Source organism: Poecile atricapillus, chromosome 3, assembly GCF_030490865.1.
Source record: "Poecile atricapillus isolate bPoeAtr1 chromosome 3, bPoeAtr1.hap1, whole genome shotgun sequence".
Classification (NCBI taxonomy): domain Eukaryota; kingdom Metazoa; phylum Chordata; class Aves; order Passeriformes; family Paridae; genus Poecile; species Poecile atricapillus.
In genome coordinates, this window is record NC_081251.1 from 6446397 (window position 1) to 6463570 (window position 17174).

The window sequence follows — 17174 nt, forward strand, 5'->3', positions numbered from 1 at the left end:
GTTTTTCTGATTCTGCATGATCCAAGGTTAAGGCAGAAGTGGATGTTATTTCAGCTTTTATCAGTGATGTGTGCTGATGGCATCTGGCTTTCTCCATGCAGCCACATGGTGTGGCTTGGGTAAACCAAGGAGGACTGAGGTCCACAGCAGCAGCAGCAGCAGCAGCAAAATGGGAACATCTTAAATGCCCAGGCATGACAGAAAACCTTGAGAAAACCTGATCTGAGCCCAGAAAAATTGAAAACAAAAGCTAGGGACTGGGATCACAGTCTTCAAATACTTCCAGGAAGGAGCCAAGGGACAGCCAGGGGAGGATAAATATCAGGCAGGGAAAATATTTAGTTTAGCTAAAAGACCATATTGACACTTGAGCAAAACAGGATTATCTGTCCACAGATAGATTTAATAAAAAAAAAAAAGTTCCCAAGTATTCAAGCAGAGGAAAGCAGAGGTGAGATGAAAAAAAAAAAAAAAAAAAAAAAAAAAGGAAATCAAAGAGGAAAGCAATTTTCAAGGATAAAAGGCATTTTTAAAAAAGAAATTTTATAAGATGGCAACAGCAGGGGTAGGGGAAAGGGTTGATGTCCCATTCTTGCACCTCCTTAGGTGGTATGAATAATGTGGGTGGGTTCATTCACCTTTACCGTCCAGACTGTTGAATTTTTGGGTGGTTCCCAAGCCTGATTTCAGCTCAGGACAACTCACAGGCTGCCAGCCTGCTTGCAGGACTCATCCAGGGAGCAGAGGGCAGGTGGGTGCTCCCTTCAAACAGAGCAATTTGGAGGTGTCACTTGTTCTGCAAGTTGTCTGAGCATCAGTGCATCCTCTTCCCATCATTGCCAATCCCTGTTCCTGCCATAGAAACGATGTCCAGGTGAAGGGGAAGTTCCTTAGGAAAGGAGGAAAAGGAGAAAAAACACAAAAGGAGGAAAAAATTGGGTTTTCACCATTTGTGGACAGCTGTAATTTTCAGGTGTGAGTTCCCTGGCCCCGTGGAGTTGTTTTGCTTTACAAAGCCAAATTGCTCCATGCTTAAATTTTGTCTTTCTTCCACCAGTGTTTTGGGCATCACTGCCATGTCCCTTCTACAGGGCAGAGAGAAGGAGCACCCCTGCTCTGAGGAGACAGGACAGGCTGGGGAAAAAGGCAGAAGTGAGTGGTTTTCTCTGGGAGGGACAGGGACTAAAGATAGAGAACAGGCCTGCTGTCTCAGCTCTGGAGCTGGACCTTCCTCCCAGCTGCACTTGCTGAGACAGGGCAAGAGGAAGGCAGAAGATCTAACCAGGGAGCCAGCATGGCCATAGATTTATTCCCAGCTCAAAAATCTCATTTGAAGGGCAAATTAATTAATGGAAAGTGTGGTTTGGGAACATTGCCTCCATCCTTCCCCTTTTGCTAGAGCTCATTACACTCCAAATCTCACCCATATGCTCGTCAACTCAGGCTGGTATGGGAGCTGTTGGGGAAAGACTTTTCTCTGAATTTCACTCTGATTTTTTCTGATCAGTTTGCTTATGGGTAGCTTGATCTCTGTCCTTCAAATTTCCCCACTTGCATAATGACAGTAGCACTGCCAGCCTCAGTAGAAAGGCACCTGGAGCTCTGCTCACTGGGGAGAGTGGTAAAACAGCTTGTTATTCTTAAAATAAATTATCAGTAAGAGAAGAAGCCACAAAAAGCATTCATCAGCTATGGAAGGACCTTGGAAGATCAATGGTTTAGTTAATATCATTCTTGCCAAGTATTAGCCTGGAAAGATCAGAGCTGCCAGAAAAAAGTCAGGCAGATTAACATCCTGCCTGAGTCCCAGCTTCCCACTGAGCCTGACAGGCCCTGGCAAAAGCTCCTGTGTCTAGAAATGTACTTTGAGACCAGAATGCTTATAGATTATTCCCTTCAAATTCAATCCAAGTGAAGTTAATTTCATCCATAGAGGGCAGAGAGCAGACAGGTGAAACTGGTGCAGCAGCCAAGGGGTCCTGGAGGGGACTGGAGCAGAAACTGGGGAGCAGGAGCAGAGACACAAATGTGCACTGGCTACAAGGGCTTGGAGCATGGTGCAACAACTGTGGGCTGCCAGAAACACCCACAGCTTCCACAACAGGCAGGTCCCTCCATTATCCACCCAGCTCCCTCCACCCCAGAAAGTAAGGAAAATTAAATTAGAATATCCCAAAAGAAACTATAAAGCTCATGGATGCTCACACAGAGAAGTAGCAGGCACATCCTAAAGGTGTGATAAACACCTCAGGGGTTGCCATCAGGCAGGTGCTTAATGAGTACACAAATTATAGTTCTTATTTCTCCTCCATCTTCCCATTTCCTACCAGTTGCCCTGGAAACTTCCCCCTCGAGGCACTCTCAGGAGCAAAGTCCAAGAGGAGAAAAAACAGCTGCAAACCCTTTGTGGTCTAAAGCTTGTGGCCAAGAGACACCAAGGGAGGATTTTGGGGTGAGCTGTGCCTGTACCAACCTGCCTCCCTCCCACACACTGCACAGCTCGGCCCTGTGGCCCCAGTGATGGCACAGACCCCCCAGATATCCCCCACATCCCACAGTACCCCACACCCCACACTGAGCCCGCAGGACACCCTCAGCATCTCCCATCTCCTCACAAGCTGTTCTCACCAAGGCTGCACAGACCATCCCTCCTACACAGACACTGCTGCAATCCACAGAGAATTGACTGATGCACACAGAACCAAAGGGTGAACGACCTCTCAGAAGGCCCCGGGGTGCTTTTCCAACAGGATGCCACACCCAGAGGGTTGCAATTAATTCCCCATTAGGATAAACTCCAGTTTGGCTAAGGTAGGAGGAAAGTGCACAAGATGTCTTGTTCTTCTGCAGAGAGCACCTGCAATACATGGGGAAAAAAAAAAAAAGAAAGAAAAGAGAATTAAAAAATACAATCCCAATGCTCATTTGCACTGAAGGAATCAGAAGACCCTGGATCAGCAGAGGCAGCCCATCCTGAGGATGCCAGGCCGTGCTGGAGGCATCTCTGGAGGGCTTTGTCCCAGCAAACACTGTCACACTAAGGGAAAATGCGATGTCCACACCTCATATCCCAGCCTCAGCAAGCAGGGCTGGGGCAGCAAATGCTTTGTGCAACCCACACCAGAAATTTCCGTCCCTGCTCTGAAGCAAGACAGCAGGCAGAGGAGGCTGTGCCCTCCTCATTCTTCCTTGTGCCGATTTCACAGGCTCTACCACCCTGGACTGCCACCCCAGCACCCAAATCCCACCCCTCAAACACCGTGATTGAGCAAGGCCAGGCAAGGGGCAAACCCCACCTCTCACCTACAGTGCACCCTCAAGTACATTTTCAATGCAGATTTTGTATAAAATGCACTTTTATGCATATTACATATATTTATAAACACCTTTATATTCACGCCGTTACCTTTTTAGCCAAAGACCTCGCCCATTTGAGCTGCACATCACACTTTGTGCATTGCCCACCATGGCTCCAGCAAAACAAAGATGAGAACAAGGACAATCTCTGCTCCCAGGGAGTTATGCCTCCAGGTCATGAACCCATTGATCCCACCTGCCTGGTTTATTTTCTTAAGGCTTAAGAGAGCTGGCTCAGAGGAAGGGTGGGGGCACAGGGCTTGTGGCTCCTCACACCACCCACTCTGCCAGGAAATATCCTGCCTGTACGTGGGGCTCAGCTGCTCTCACATATTTTTCCCTACACACCCCCGGAGACAGAATATATTTATATACTATACACCTATAAAAATACATAGTAATAATATGGGAAAATATGTAAATATAGAAATAGCACAATAAATTAAAAGATTTATGTAGTATAGCTAAATATATAATGTATAGATAAATATATAATAAATAATAAAAATATTATACATACATGCCTACAACAAAAAGTTGGAAATCTGAAATGACAAAGCCAGGGAAAAGGTCAATATCCAGGTGTAGTCAAAGAAAGGAACTGTGCTGGAAGTGTGCACAGCACAGACAGAGCCAAGGATTGCCCAAGCCTTGGCCTGTTCCACGACCTGGCAACAAGATGAATTAAATGAAAAAAAATCATTCAGGGACCAGCTTCCTTGTGCCTCCTCAGCAGCTCCAGGCCAAGGCACCTCCACAACATTCCTGCTTTGTGGTGTCTCTTCATCTGGCTAAATCCTCTTCCCAGGACTGTTTTTCTTTTTGCTTTACCTTCAAAGCCCATCAGAAAACACGAGTGGCTGCCAGGACAGGAAGTGCAGCTGCAGGGAGGGTGGGTGGTTCCCTGGGAGGGTGGCATGATGGCTGTAGTGCTTACAACCCATGCATTTCCCTGGGAGAACCTGGACCACCAGAAAAGGACAATTTTTAACTTCCCAGCTGGACTTGCTCCAAGAACCTGCTAAAGATAATTTAAAACCAACTATTGATTGAGGCCAGAGTTGCATACTTTGCCTCCCCTTACCAACTCTTGGCCAGGAGGATCAACCACCACGGATCCCAACACCTCTTGCCAATAGGCTGATACTGGGTTACACCTCAGAACTGCAGGCACCAAGAGCTAAATGTTTCATTGCCACCAAGGGAAAACTTCATCCCAGAGCTCCCAATAAAGGCTCTTGCTATTTGACACTATATTTCATCTGTGCCTGTGTTGAAAAGTTTTAATTGTGTGTACCTATCTATAGTCCTGCAATTTCCAGTGCCGGCCAGAAGGAAAACACAGCACCCTCAGTAACAGAAATCACTCTGGAGCCAAGTAAACAAAATGACAGTCTTATAAACCAGAAGCATTTGTCCCATTAAGGATTCAATTTGTAGACAGAATAACAAGGGATGAGTTATTTGGAAGTGTAGACTTTAAGGACATGGGTAATGTAACAGCGACAGAAACGCTGTGACTGCAAGACCTTTGCTCAGGAGTGACTCAGCACAGCAGCTGCTTCCTGGAAAATTAATACTTCAGCCTCCCCAAAATGCCCACAAAGCCTTTGAGAGCTTGCAAAACCCAACCCTCGAAGCCCCATCAGCCATCTGATCTGTCACTGCTATGGGGATTAGCACAGGTCCCCCAGCCCGGAACAGGGCAGGGACCTGCAGGGAGTTCCAGCAGCAACCACAGGGAATCAGGGCAGTGCTGACAACAAAAAGAAATCAAGTTTTGGCCTCAAAGCTACCTCCTTATGACCCCCAAACTCCAAAATCCCCCTCATCACCATGGGCACCCCAAGTGAGCCCCTGCCCCAACCCAGGTGTCCCCGAGCAGAGGCAGCTGTTAAGGAGGTTAACGCAGAACTGTTCAAGTAACAAACACCTAGTATTTATTAATAAATTAGTACACCAGAAGGCAATTTTTCAATTCATTCCCCTCTTCCCCCACTCCCACCCCTTCCCACGGGGCAGCTCATGCCGCCCTCATACCATTATTTCTTCAAATTGAGCGTAGTACAGACTGTTCGTTACGGGAGCATAATAATTGCAAATATAATCAGACAGACTTCTTACGATGCAGCTTTTTGTCCCCCACAACCCCCACCCCCGACCTCTTTTAATAAAAAGTGAAGTGTGATTTGAAGAGACTACTGAGACCACATAAGGTCTTTGGAGAACTTATCGGCCACGTCTGTATAAAAAACAAGAGACACGAGTGTAAAAGCATAGCTTGGTTTAAGTCTTACAGCACGAGGAGAGCGGGACCACCGGTGGCCTTCGCCTCCCCACGTCCAGCACCGGCTCCCTTCAGAGCCCCACCATTCCCACATGTGGCAAGGCAGGATAACTCCTTACATTCGACTGGAGGCAAAGGACCTTTCCACTGCCTCGAAGGTTGGTGGAGCTTGACCCTTTTCCTTGTGGTTTAAGCGCTTCTGCTGTAGCGTATTAGGAGCGCGATGCGTTGTCCAGGTGAAAACCATACAATAAATAACCGTGCTAGTAAAATCTCAGCAATGATATGAGCCAAAACAGGAGTACATTAAAAAAAAAAAGTCAGCTCGGGTGGGAAGCTTAGCTGCGTTAAGAGACAGTAACCAGCAACAACTGGGGTGGGATTTTTGTGTGTTTTTGCCATTTACTGCCCCGAGGCGAAGGGAGGTGGTGGGAGACGGTCACTCCGAGCGACAGCTTTGACAGAGGAAGGGGGTTACAGAGCAATCCCCAATTTGATGTGTTAGATTACACCAGATTCGTGGTCTTTTACTTCATTAACTGCAGTTTTGGATTTTTTTTGTTTGTTTTCTTTTTTTTTAAAGTGCATCGGCTGATCTGATTGGAATGAGAACAAGGAGGAGAGAGGCTCGGGGAGGGGGCAGAGGGTGCAAAGACTTGGACTGAGCGATAGAGTTACGGTGGAGGGGTGCAATGCTGGCAAACTGCATCCCCTCCAAAAACCAAGGACACCTCAACGAGAATACTGGCCGTATATTCTACAACAAATCCCGCCTGCGTATTGTTGGTCATCTTAACGAGTGCCAAGCTAGGTCTAGCAGATATTCGGAGAGCGTGCGGTGACCCAGTGCCTACAGTAAATCGGGAAGGTGGCTATAGACAGAGTCCAGGAGGGTCTGGCTGGCTTCCTGGCTCTTGACTCCAGCGATCTCAAATAGCCTGTCCAGCTTGTCTTCAGCCTGCGGGATCTCCTCGATCACATGGAGCTCCTCGGGGTTGAGGATGTGCAGCATGTCGTCAAAGATGGGCTGCAGGTCGCACGGGTCCAAGCGCACCTGGCGCAGGACGGTGTCCTTCTTTTCTGTAGGAGGAAAGGGGATTGGTCAAGAAACTCCTCCAGAAACCTCTGCTAACCAGAGCTTGTTCTCCTCAGTCCATCCCCTGGTGCCACCTCTGGAGAGGGACACACCACAAGGAGAATTGAGGGAAAAGATGAAGGGTGACAAGTGATGGGGAGGAGATGACGAAGTGCTGCCGAGGCACCTCAGCCAGGATCCTGCAAGAGCAAACACAGCATTTCCAAATGCTGAATGGCCAATTCAGAAAAGTGAGGGCAGGAGAGGAGCCAAAAAAGCTGAATTCTGCTCTTTCAAGTTGTTTTCATTGGGTAAGCTTTATTTTCACACCCAAGTATAAATTCGGTAGATTGACTGAGCTCAGTGTTTCACCTTCACCAGAAGTTAAAAGATGATTAAATGCACCAAGTTAAATGCAGTAAATTAAAGCCCCTAAAATAAAGGCAGATGCCTAATGGTACTCTATGTCTGCAGCAAAGAGGACCAAGAGTGAAAAAAATTTAAAAAAACCCAAAACAAAATCCAGTCTGGAAATTACATTCTCTGGTTTCATCTCATGCAGAAATGCACAGGCCAACATAAGAGCCAAAAGTCAAGAGAAACACCCCCCAAACACCCAAGGATGCTACAACTTCCCTGGCAGAACTTCAAAGAGTTAAAAAGCTGTTAAAGATGTTTTTCTGTCTCAAATCTGTATGATTTTTGCTAACAGGATATTCTGGTCAGGAATGAGGATGTGATAAGCATATCCTGGAGAGCCAGTTTCCCCAGTTATTTACTTTAATGATATTGTGTGTTGGGCAGCTCTATCACATCTGCTGACCACATGGAACATGCCATGGTGTCCCTTCTGTCTTCCCCCTCTGCCCAGGTCGGTACCTTTGGTAATAAAAGAGCCTGTCCGGCTGAGCGCGGAGGAGCCGCTGGAGGTGGAGTCGCAGCGCAGGAGAGGCTCAGCTTCGTCGACAAAGAAGCATTTCTTCTCTGAAGGAGAGGGCTCCACGGTGAGCACGGCTGCCTCGGGAGGCTTGGGGCTGGGCGTGGGCGCGGGGCTCACCGGGCTGGGGCTCACTGGCAGCGCCAGCTTGTCACCTTCCAGCTTTGTGGGGAGGAAAGAGAGGGAGAATTAACTGGGGGCACGCTACGCCACATAGAACACCCACACCCACCTGCACCCTGGCTTTCAAAACATTCCAGCCCACCCTCAGCAAGGGGTGACCTGTTCTGCTGGCCCACAACAGGCACAGGAGATGATCCAGAGTGGACACCAGCACTGGCATTCGGCACATCAGGCAGGAGCGGTAACACGACCCACACCCTTGGGACACCTGGTAGGAGCAACCTGGATGGCACATGCAACCTCAGCACAGCATTTTAGTTGGGCTTCCCTTCTCAGACTCAGTTTATTAAAACCTAAAGAACAGCTCTTGGGGGCAAGAGGTCATGATGCCCAAAACCTGCTCCACACCTGTTGCTTGCCAGAAGCAAAGCACAGCCTGACTCCACAGCTCCAACCAGTGCCAAGGCAGCAGGGTGGGGGCTGAGACCCTTCAGGGATCTTCAGTGCAGCACATGGCACTGACCAGGTCCACATCAAATTAATGATTTGTTTGCCCCATCTCAGCCTTGATCCCGTGAGCATCCCATTAAAGCCAGATGGAAAAGTCCATCCCACAAGACTCCAAGTTCAGAGCAAGGAAGGACAGGCAGGAGCTGGCACTGACCACAGTGTCACCCAACTGCCTTTGCTTTTTCCTGTCCTGATGTGAGCCAAGGGCAAACGTTCAGCTCCACAGCTCCAAAGACATCAGGAGCAGCAAGCACTGCTGGGAAGCACTGCACTAGAAAGCAGCACCATTTGACAAGTGACAGGTGACAAGTGACAGGACAAGATGAAATGGCCTCAAGTTGTGCCAGAGGAGGTTTAGGTTGGGTATTAGGAAAAATTTATTCACCAAAAGAATGCTCAGGAACTGTAATAGGCTGTCCAGGAAAGTGGTGAAATCACTATCTCTGGAGGCATTAAAAAAAGTGTGGAGGTGGCAGTTGGAGACACGGTTTAGTGGTGGACTTGGCAGTGTTGGGTTAAGGATTGCACTCGATGATCTCAAATGTTATTTCCAACATTAACAATTCTATGATTCTATGAATTTGGGTGCTGGTGTGAACCTGCTTCCTAATTTGACTGTACTCTGCATGTTTCTTCTTGAAACTCCTTCCTACCTCCAAGACAACAGCCAACATTATCTACCCTCCTCTGCCTCTCAACACCCCTTCAGGGTGCAAATCTCAAGCAGAGCATTTCTAGTTCCCAGTCCCTGCAGGGATGAGATCCCAGGCCAGCATCCTCACATCCTTGGCTGGCAGCTTGGGCACTTCTGCAGGTCTAACACTCTGAACTGGTTATTTCAAGGGCCATCCAATGTTTAACGTTTTTCCCCAACCTTGCGTCCCTGCTTGACCTGCCAGAGAAAAAATTGCAAACCCTGTCCCCATGCAATTCCCTCTCCCAACAGCATTTCACAACCCTGTTTTCTCCTACAGAGAGAAGATCAGGCTATTCCTGATAACAGGCTTTTGCCTACAACCCAGGGGTAAAATGCAAAATTGGGATTAAAGGCTGTGGGAAAGGGTGCTGCTGAGCCACCTCCGCGCCAGCATGGATGTGCCTGAACATTCCTCATCCGTGTCGAGGAATTTGCCACCCACAAATCACATGTCTGCTGGGACGCCCATTAGTTCACATTAAATTAACATTGAAGCCTGTTCCTGGTAGAATAAAAGGGGGTTTTTTTTCTCCCCTCATTGAAAATAAACAGGGGAGGATTTGTTCTAGCTCAGCGCATTACGCAATAGCCATGTTAAAAATAAAAGTCAGCTTTAATTTTTAATTAAAAGAATCTGCCTTCTCCTCTGAAACTCCCTTTCCAGTACAGCTCATCATGGAGAATCAGCAATGGCCATTAAGGGGGAATATCAAGGGAAGGACCAGGACAACAGTTGGCTGCTTTCCAAATTGTAATATACTATGATATCCCCTGTAAAAATAACACAGGCTTTAGGGGTTAGTTTTTCCTTGTGCAGCTCATCTACCTAATATCCTACCACAAACCCACCTACCAATTCCCAAAAAGGAGCCTGATGACCGGGCAACAATTGGCCACGGGAGGGCAAGGAGCAGACAGCTGCCCCAGTGCTGTCTTCCCAGAACCAACTCATTTGGAGTTTAATTAAACAGCTGCTAGAACACGCTAGGAAAGACAACATCACCCGAGGTTATTTGACTGTAGCCGTCCCGGGAGCCCAAAGCTTTCCAAATAGCTGAACAGTTGCAAGCTTGAGGCAAAGCAAACAGGATGCTTGGATGTGTGTTAATGTTTAAACCACTGGAAGAAAGCAACTGGGAATGAAGGCTTTGAAAGATTAGGGAATGCAAAAGGTTGCTGCAAGGTGAAGCCTGTGGAATAGGTGTAAAAACACACTATTCATAGGCTGTGACTCACTGCATTGAAACCATCTTGGCCATTCCTATTTTTGTGAACGGCAGTGATTGAGTGAAACCAAGCTCTGGCTGGGAAAAAAAACCCACAGAAAACCCTCTTGCAACCCTTTTGCCTTTCCAGAGCCATGGGATTTCTCACCTTTACGTCCTCGGTGCTGGGCTCCTGCGCTTGCCACTGGGGCTGCATCTGCACCTGCAAAGGAAGACACGTGGGACACTTAGATGCACAGTCCAGCACGGAAACCAAAGGCACTGCAGTGGCTTTCTTACATCAGCAGCCTCCTACAACCCATCAGAGGTGCTCTGCCAGGTATTTTTTTTAGGTTTTTTCTTTTTTTGAGCACTGCACCAAAAGCTTTTCAATGCCAAAATATATTAATTAAAAAAAATCCTAAAAGCTCCTGTGTACTTGCAGCCCTTTGGACTGCAGTTCGAGCACCAGCATCCTCTTGGATCCCAATGCATCAGGGAGGGTGCTCTAAGCAGCTCAGAGTGTTTGAAGGCCCTTCCTAAAAGGAAGAAAAGGGGACAGAAGGGGATAGGGGCAGGAGAAGACATAAGCTTGGCTTTGTTTTCTTTCACAGCTGCTCTCACCAGCTCTGTTTGAACGGGTTGGTCCCATTTGCTGCCTCTGTTTCACAGTACTGCAATAAAAGCTTAGCTCAGACAAACAGAAACTGCAGCTGCTGTGCTAATATTAGGAAGGAGCAGCAGCAGGCATTAAAAAACACCCTTCCCTCAGGCGATGCTTCCCAGCAATTCCTCCTGCCGCAACCAGGCGGGAACAAAAGCGGGTGGCAGGCTGGCTGCTGCTGAGGATGGCTGTGCACCCTCCGGGATGTGGGGGGAATAAATTTAGCACCGAGGCAGCCACTTCCCAGATTCCCTGCCAGAAGATGACACCCGACTGACACCAGCCCTTATTCCCAGGTCTGTTATGCCTCCGTAGGGAATGCGGCAGGAAAAACCCCGGCACATGGAGCAGGGTGATGCTGCAGGCACAGACTGGTGCTGCTGTGGAATGCTCTTGCTGTGGACACACAGGATAGGGAGCATCCCTCTGAATCAGCAGCTTCATAGTGCACAGGGTGTTTGGGGATCCACCCTGGGGGCAGGCAGACCCTGACAGGTTAACCACTACTGGCAGGGCCATGAGGTCTCACTGAGGTGTCTGAGAAGGACAGTGATGGTGTGTGGTGCTGCAGAGCAGGAGGCATGTCCTCTGCAGGGTGGGAAGAGCATGAGGATGCTGGGGTGGGAAAGCCCAAATGTCATCTCTGTGCCCTTCTCTTCACCTGTGTGGTTTCAGGAGAATGCTCAACCCATCTCTGGTGGAGTGTCTTCCCTCAATGCAAGGCAGCCCTGGGGAAGAGCTGCTCAAACCAAGCCTCACACGACTTGGGATGGGCAATGCTGGGTCTGGGGAAGGTTTAAATGCCACAACCAAAACTGCAGCCACCCACGGAGGAAACAGCTCTTCCCCATCAGCCCTGCCCTGGATGTCTGTGGGCCAAGTGCTTCTCAAGCAGATGATGTCTCCAGGAGAGCTTCTGGTGGCTTCTCCTTTCTGATGGATTTGCCCACTCACTATTTCAACTCAAACCATAATGAAGAGGTGATAAAAGCCCTGATGAAGAGGTTCATACCCAATTACAGGCTGAGTTAGTCGATACCGAGTTTGGCTAGTAGAAGAAACCATCTTCTAGTTTCCTCTTAGGCTCCTAAACCCATTACACTGCAAACACAGAGGCCCCAGGAGATGTGGCCACCACAGCAGGGAAACCTCCATGTCACTGCATATATAAAGTTTATATTTTTATGTTTATGCTGTTTCTCTTTGCATTACTTTATGAACTATTACATTTTGTTTATTGCTGTTTATTATTCAGTTTGCTGAAAGTCAAGTCATAGCTTAGAGCAAACCTGGAGTGATGCCCACTCCAGCAAAACCCAGCCAACCCTACACCTTCCCCAGGGCTCTGGCCACTTCACCTTACAGCTTTGTGCCTCAAATAAAACCTGATGCAAGTCCAAAAGGCAATTTTGTTCTTTTTCTGGCTGCCTGGGTACTTCCCAGACCACAGGCCCCTCTGGCTGGGAAATCCATCCACCAGCTTTAACCCTCACTCCAACTGCTGGCACTTGAACGCAGCACAAACTAAATTCCTAATTACTGGGCCCAGCCCAGTCCATTGCCAGAAGAGGAAGTGAAAGGGATGGGTGGGAGCTGTCAGGGGCTGAGTCTGAGGAATGCTGCTCCAGGCCCTTCAGGGTTTTGACCTGTGAAAGGGCAAGAAACAGAGCCACAAGGCACTGCCACAGCCACGTGCCTGGACATGGGGTTGCTTTCACATCCTCTTCTCCTCTGAAATACCCCAAAACCCCACAGCTTAACCTCGCACCAGCCCCAGCCTTGACACATCTGCTGACTCACGGGATTAAATGCAGCATGAAATTAGCCACAAAACTAAACCTTGCTGGGCTTGGGGCTGTAGCCTTCCCCCTCTCCACTTTCCACATCTCCCTTATTCGTGGTTTAGGTTTGTTTTCCAGCTTTGCTGAGGCTGCGCTGCTGAACGCCCTGAGCAAGGCTGTTTGTTTCCCTTCCATCCAGTCCCTGAAATACTTCAGCCGAGGCCAGCAGAGCCATAAATAAAACGATAAGAGCTTAAAGCACTGCTCACAGCAGGACACTCTGGGGAGCCAATACGGCCCGGCTGTGCCAGCTCCACCCCAGGCCAGCCCAGGTGAGCGCAGAGCCCCTTGGTAGCTGCAAAATGCTGTTATGCACCACAAAAAAAAAAAAAAAAAAATCTCATTACCCAGTGGGTATTGGTAAAAATCAGTTTTTCTGATTTTAACTCCAAAACTGGAGAACTGCAGTTTGCTGGGATGGCAGGGAAAAACCTCTCCCTTCTCTGCTCCCTGCTCTTTCCCCTATTTTTGCTGTCAGCACCACTAATTTGGGATGTGTCTGTGCTTGCTAAGCAGTGCCTAGGCATGCCACTGTCTGGCAAACCTGCCTGCAAGGGGACAAATTTTTCAAACCTTGAGTCCAACAAACATTCATGACCAGGGCCAGGCTTTAACAGGAGCTCTAGGAGTTAAATGCACCCCTAAAAACCTTCCCACAGCTTCTGCACTCACTGTATTTTCTGGCTCAGCTGCAAAAAACCCTGAGCAAAATGATTCAGAGGGCTAATCTCGGTTTAACCTAAATTCATCCAGTGCCATGCAAAACCAGCATAATCCCTCACAGCTAAAAAAGCAGGCAAGTCTGCAGCAGAGCTGTTCCTCACCTGAAGGAAAATATTCCTGCCTCATGCCGTAACACTCCAGAGACTTCCCTTAATTCCCCTATTCCTATCAGGGGTTGTAAATATTTGGATTTCAGAGCACAAAAGGCTGCTGAGGGAACAGGGTGCTAAAGGAGAGAGCAGCTTTGCCTCCATAGGTTTTACAAGTTGAAGGCAGACACCAGATAAAGGATTTAAGAGAAGGATGCAATAGTGGGTGAGATGAAATCTTTTTAGGGTACTGATTTGCCATCTGAGAACTACAGCATTCAATAACAATTTTTACCCTTGACTTGGGGGTGTCAGTGCTTTCTTATGACACAGGGATCATGCAGAGAGATGGGGAAACTCCATTTGGCACCCAGGGATGCTGGGCAGAGCCAAAGGCATCCAGACAACACAGCCATTCATGCATCCATCCCTCCTGCTCTCATGTAGGACACACCAGCACGCACTGGGGACTCGCTGCTGGCTCAGGTCACCCTAAGAGCATCGTGCTGTTACTTGGACTCACAAAATGGTTTGGGTTGGAAGGGACCTTAAAGCTCACCTTATTCCAACACCCTGCCAGGGGCGGGGACACCTTCCCCTAGACCAGGCTGCTCCGAGCCCTGTCCAACCTGGCCATGAACACTTCACTGGGATGGGACATCTACAACCTCTCTGGGCAACTTAGCCACAGGGAGGATGCATGCATCTGCATTACTTATGAGAGTCCTCAGTCCCCCTGCAGCACCAATAACTCTTTTTACTCTTTTTTGCTGTTTTGGGGTTTTTTTTGCAGGACACCTTCTGCAGGGCTGGAGAGCACAGCCACCGCTCTTGCCACCAACAGGGTGACCCATTCCTCTGGAATCAAACCACTCTGGTGCAGAGAGAAAATGCCTTGATTTATCTGTGTTTGGATAGACAAATCACCCCAAGTCAAACCTCAATTAGCTCTAATTAAAGGCTTTCCAACCAGCAGATTAAAAAAACCCAAAGATCGACCTCCATGCTTGCTCCTGGCACTGAGCTCTTGGCTTCCTGGACTGCTGTGATGATGATGAGCCACCAGCACAATTCTCCAGGGATTTGGTCTCCCGTGCACAAACTGCCTTCTGCATTCCCAGCAGGGCCATTGTTTCACCACCCACATCGACAGCACAGGAGCCAGCTCAGGGAGAGGAGGCAGACAGGTTCCAGCAGGTAGCACCTCACAGAAACAAAATGTGCTGCTGTGCTGGATCTGTGCCCCAAGGTGCTGCCAGGCTGTAACATCCCACACACAGCTCCAGGATCTCCAGGGCAGGACAGTGGCCAACTCCCAAGGTTGATCATGTTCATCTGAAAAAGCCCAATCAGATGAACAGGGAAAGAGAATGTGACAGCTTGGGTGAATTTGTTCAAAACCAACTCGTTTGCTCAAATAAGCCAGACTTCTTATGTGGACTCTCACCAGCACCTGCTCAAAAGATCAACAACCCAATTTTACCCATTTCTAGAAAAACAAGTGAAACTGAGGGGAAACCACCCCAGGGTCCAGGTGTGCTGAACACTTGAAAAGACAACAAACTGTTTTTAAAAAACAAAGAGCTGTTTGGGAAGTCCAGGAGACTTGCATACAGTTATCCTTGAGATCTGGCTTTGCTCATTCTCTGGAATACCTGCTTGCTGTATTTTCAGAGTTACAGGCACAGCTTGTGGTTACTCCATCACTGGGAGTCCTCCCTCCTGACAGGTCACCCCATAAACCCTGCTCCTGGAGCCACCACCTGCATTCTGTACTGTTTGATAAGCACAACCTGATGGTCTTGGCCAGAAGAGCCAGGGGCGTTCAGCACTGCAGAGGCCAAGTCTGTTAATCACATGTCGTGCTGAAGAACAAGCCTCGTGTTTTATCTAATGTCCTTGCCCAGAGCTTTGTCACAGTAGTCAAAGTCAAAACAGTAGGTACAAGGACACAGGACCTGCTCCAGGAGAGCAAGAGAACAGCATATCCTTCTGGACACTACACATGCTGCAAACTTTAATTCATATGTGCAAAATGGCAATTTTCTCTGACTCTCTTCCTAAACATAGCTTTGTCTTGCGTTTTTTAATTTTATTTTTTCCACCAAAGAGAAGGCCACATGCTGCTTAGTTACCAGGGGCTGAAAGGAAAAAAACAGCAACTGAGAAGGAGCAGGAGAGATGAGGCAGCTGGCAAAGCCAACCTATCCAAGATCTGGGCAGGATGTTCAGCACATACCTGACTCAGGGTCTCTCCAAAATACAAGCCCAAGCTTCTGCCAACACATCCCAACTTCTGATTTCATACAATGGTCACAAGGGAACAAGGTGTTTCATACACAAAACAAAATAATTTATGTGACACAGTGAAGGGATCACAGTCCCTCCTATAAGGGGAAGTTTGTGATGGTCAAAGCAGAATTTGGGAATCCCTGTTCTGACAAATGCTCTGCTTCAGAAGCTCTATTGTGAGTGAAAGGTCCACCTTGCCAAGAGCCCAGAGAAGTCTACAAGCACTCACTTGCTCCCCTTTGGGTCTGGTCTGCCAAGGCAATGGGAAATGTTTCATCAGCCAGTTTAGGGGGAAGAGCCATACCTCAACCACCCCCATCTCCATCTACATGTTGTCCCATTTGCTTCTATGTTCAGAAAAAGCCCCACTCATCACCTTTACAAACGCTTCTGGCAGATCACTGAGTTATCAGAGCCAAAAAACTGAAACAAGTAAGGCAGCAGTGGCCAAAACAAATCTGCCAAGGTCACTGAAGCACCTCTTGATGACTTACACCCAGCTGAGAACCTATTGCAGGATTTCCTGCAGCAATTTATTCTCCCAAAATATGGGACAGTTTAAGGCCAGCGCTGCCAAAGAAGAGGAACAACTCTGGAGGATTGCACACATGGCCTCCCCCATGCCACAAATCACCATCTTGGAGGAAGCAACACTTTAGTGCTCAAGGTAACCTGGCCCTTCCCACAAATTCACAGCATTGGAGAGCAAGTTTAAAGGGGGATGATTTTTCCTCCATGTCCCTGGCACGAGGGCTCAGGTACCAGATCCTCCCAGTGATCTTCAAAGATATATGCAAAGCACATGGGACTCCAGAGCCCATCAAAACTTTGACTGGGATTTGAGCAAACGTTGGCAAAGCCTTGCTCAAAAGCAATGCTCAGCTTCAACACGAGCCCCCAAAGAGCTCCATGAAGAGAGGGAGCCACTTGGCCACACGCTAAGCTCAAGGTCACAGCCGTGTCCCATGCCACCACATCTCACAAGGTGTGAGCTGCACCAAAGCCCAGCCCGGCGTTACCGGCGTGGTGTCCTCCATGAGGCCGCGGATCTTCTCCACCACGTCGTTGCGGCGGTGCTGGCGGAGCGCGCTGATGAGCTGGGCCAGGCTGGCCTCGGGCCCGCGGATGGTCCAGTGCTGCAGGGCGGCGTAGGCGCGCTCGTGGTCGGCCGCGTAGCCGTTGGAGAAAGCCGCCACCTCCCGCTCGCTGGCGTTGCACAGGAACTGGTAGATGTCCTTCCACTGGCTCCCCACCTGAGCCGCCACCAGCTTGAGGATGTCGATGCCTGCAGGGCACAGAAGCTACAGGTGAGGCAGGGGGGTCTGCAGACATCACATCTAGCAAAGATTCCCTCATCCCCAAATGGCCACACTT

The 17174-nt window shown here is 48.6% G+C and overlaps 1 protein-coding gene across 2 annotated transcripts in view; it reads right to left on the bottom strand.

The window, feature by feature from the left end:
- Positions 1-5274: 5274 nt before the first annotated feature.
- Positions 5275-17174, bottom strand: part of TNFRSF21 (TNF receptor superfamily member 21) — a 35201-nt gene continuing 23301 nt past the window's right edge. For both annotated transcript variants that reach the window (XM_058834089.1, XM_058834090.1), the window contains exons 4-7: positions 16820-17085; positions 10361-10414; positions 7599-7818; positions 5275-6724 (exon numbers count right to left, since the gene is read on the bottom strand). In XM_058834089.1, the coding sequence (XP_058690072.1) occupies positions 6495-6724; positions 7599-7818; positions 10361-10414; positions 16820-17085 (770 nt within the window). In that variant the 3' untranslated portion in view covers positions 5275-6494. The remainder of the gene's footprint in view (positions 6725-7598; positions 7819-10360; positions 10415-16819; positions 17086-17174) is intronic.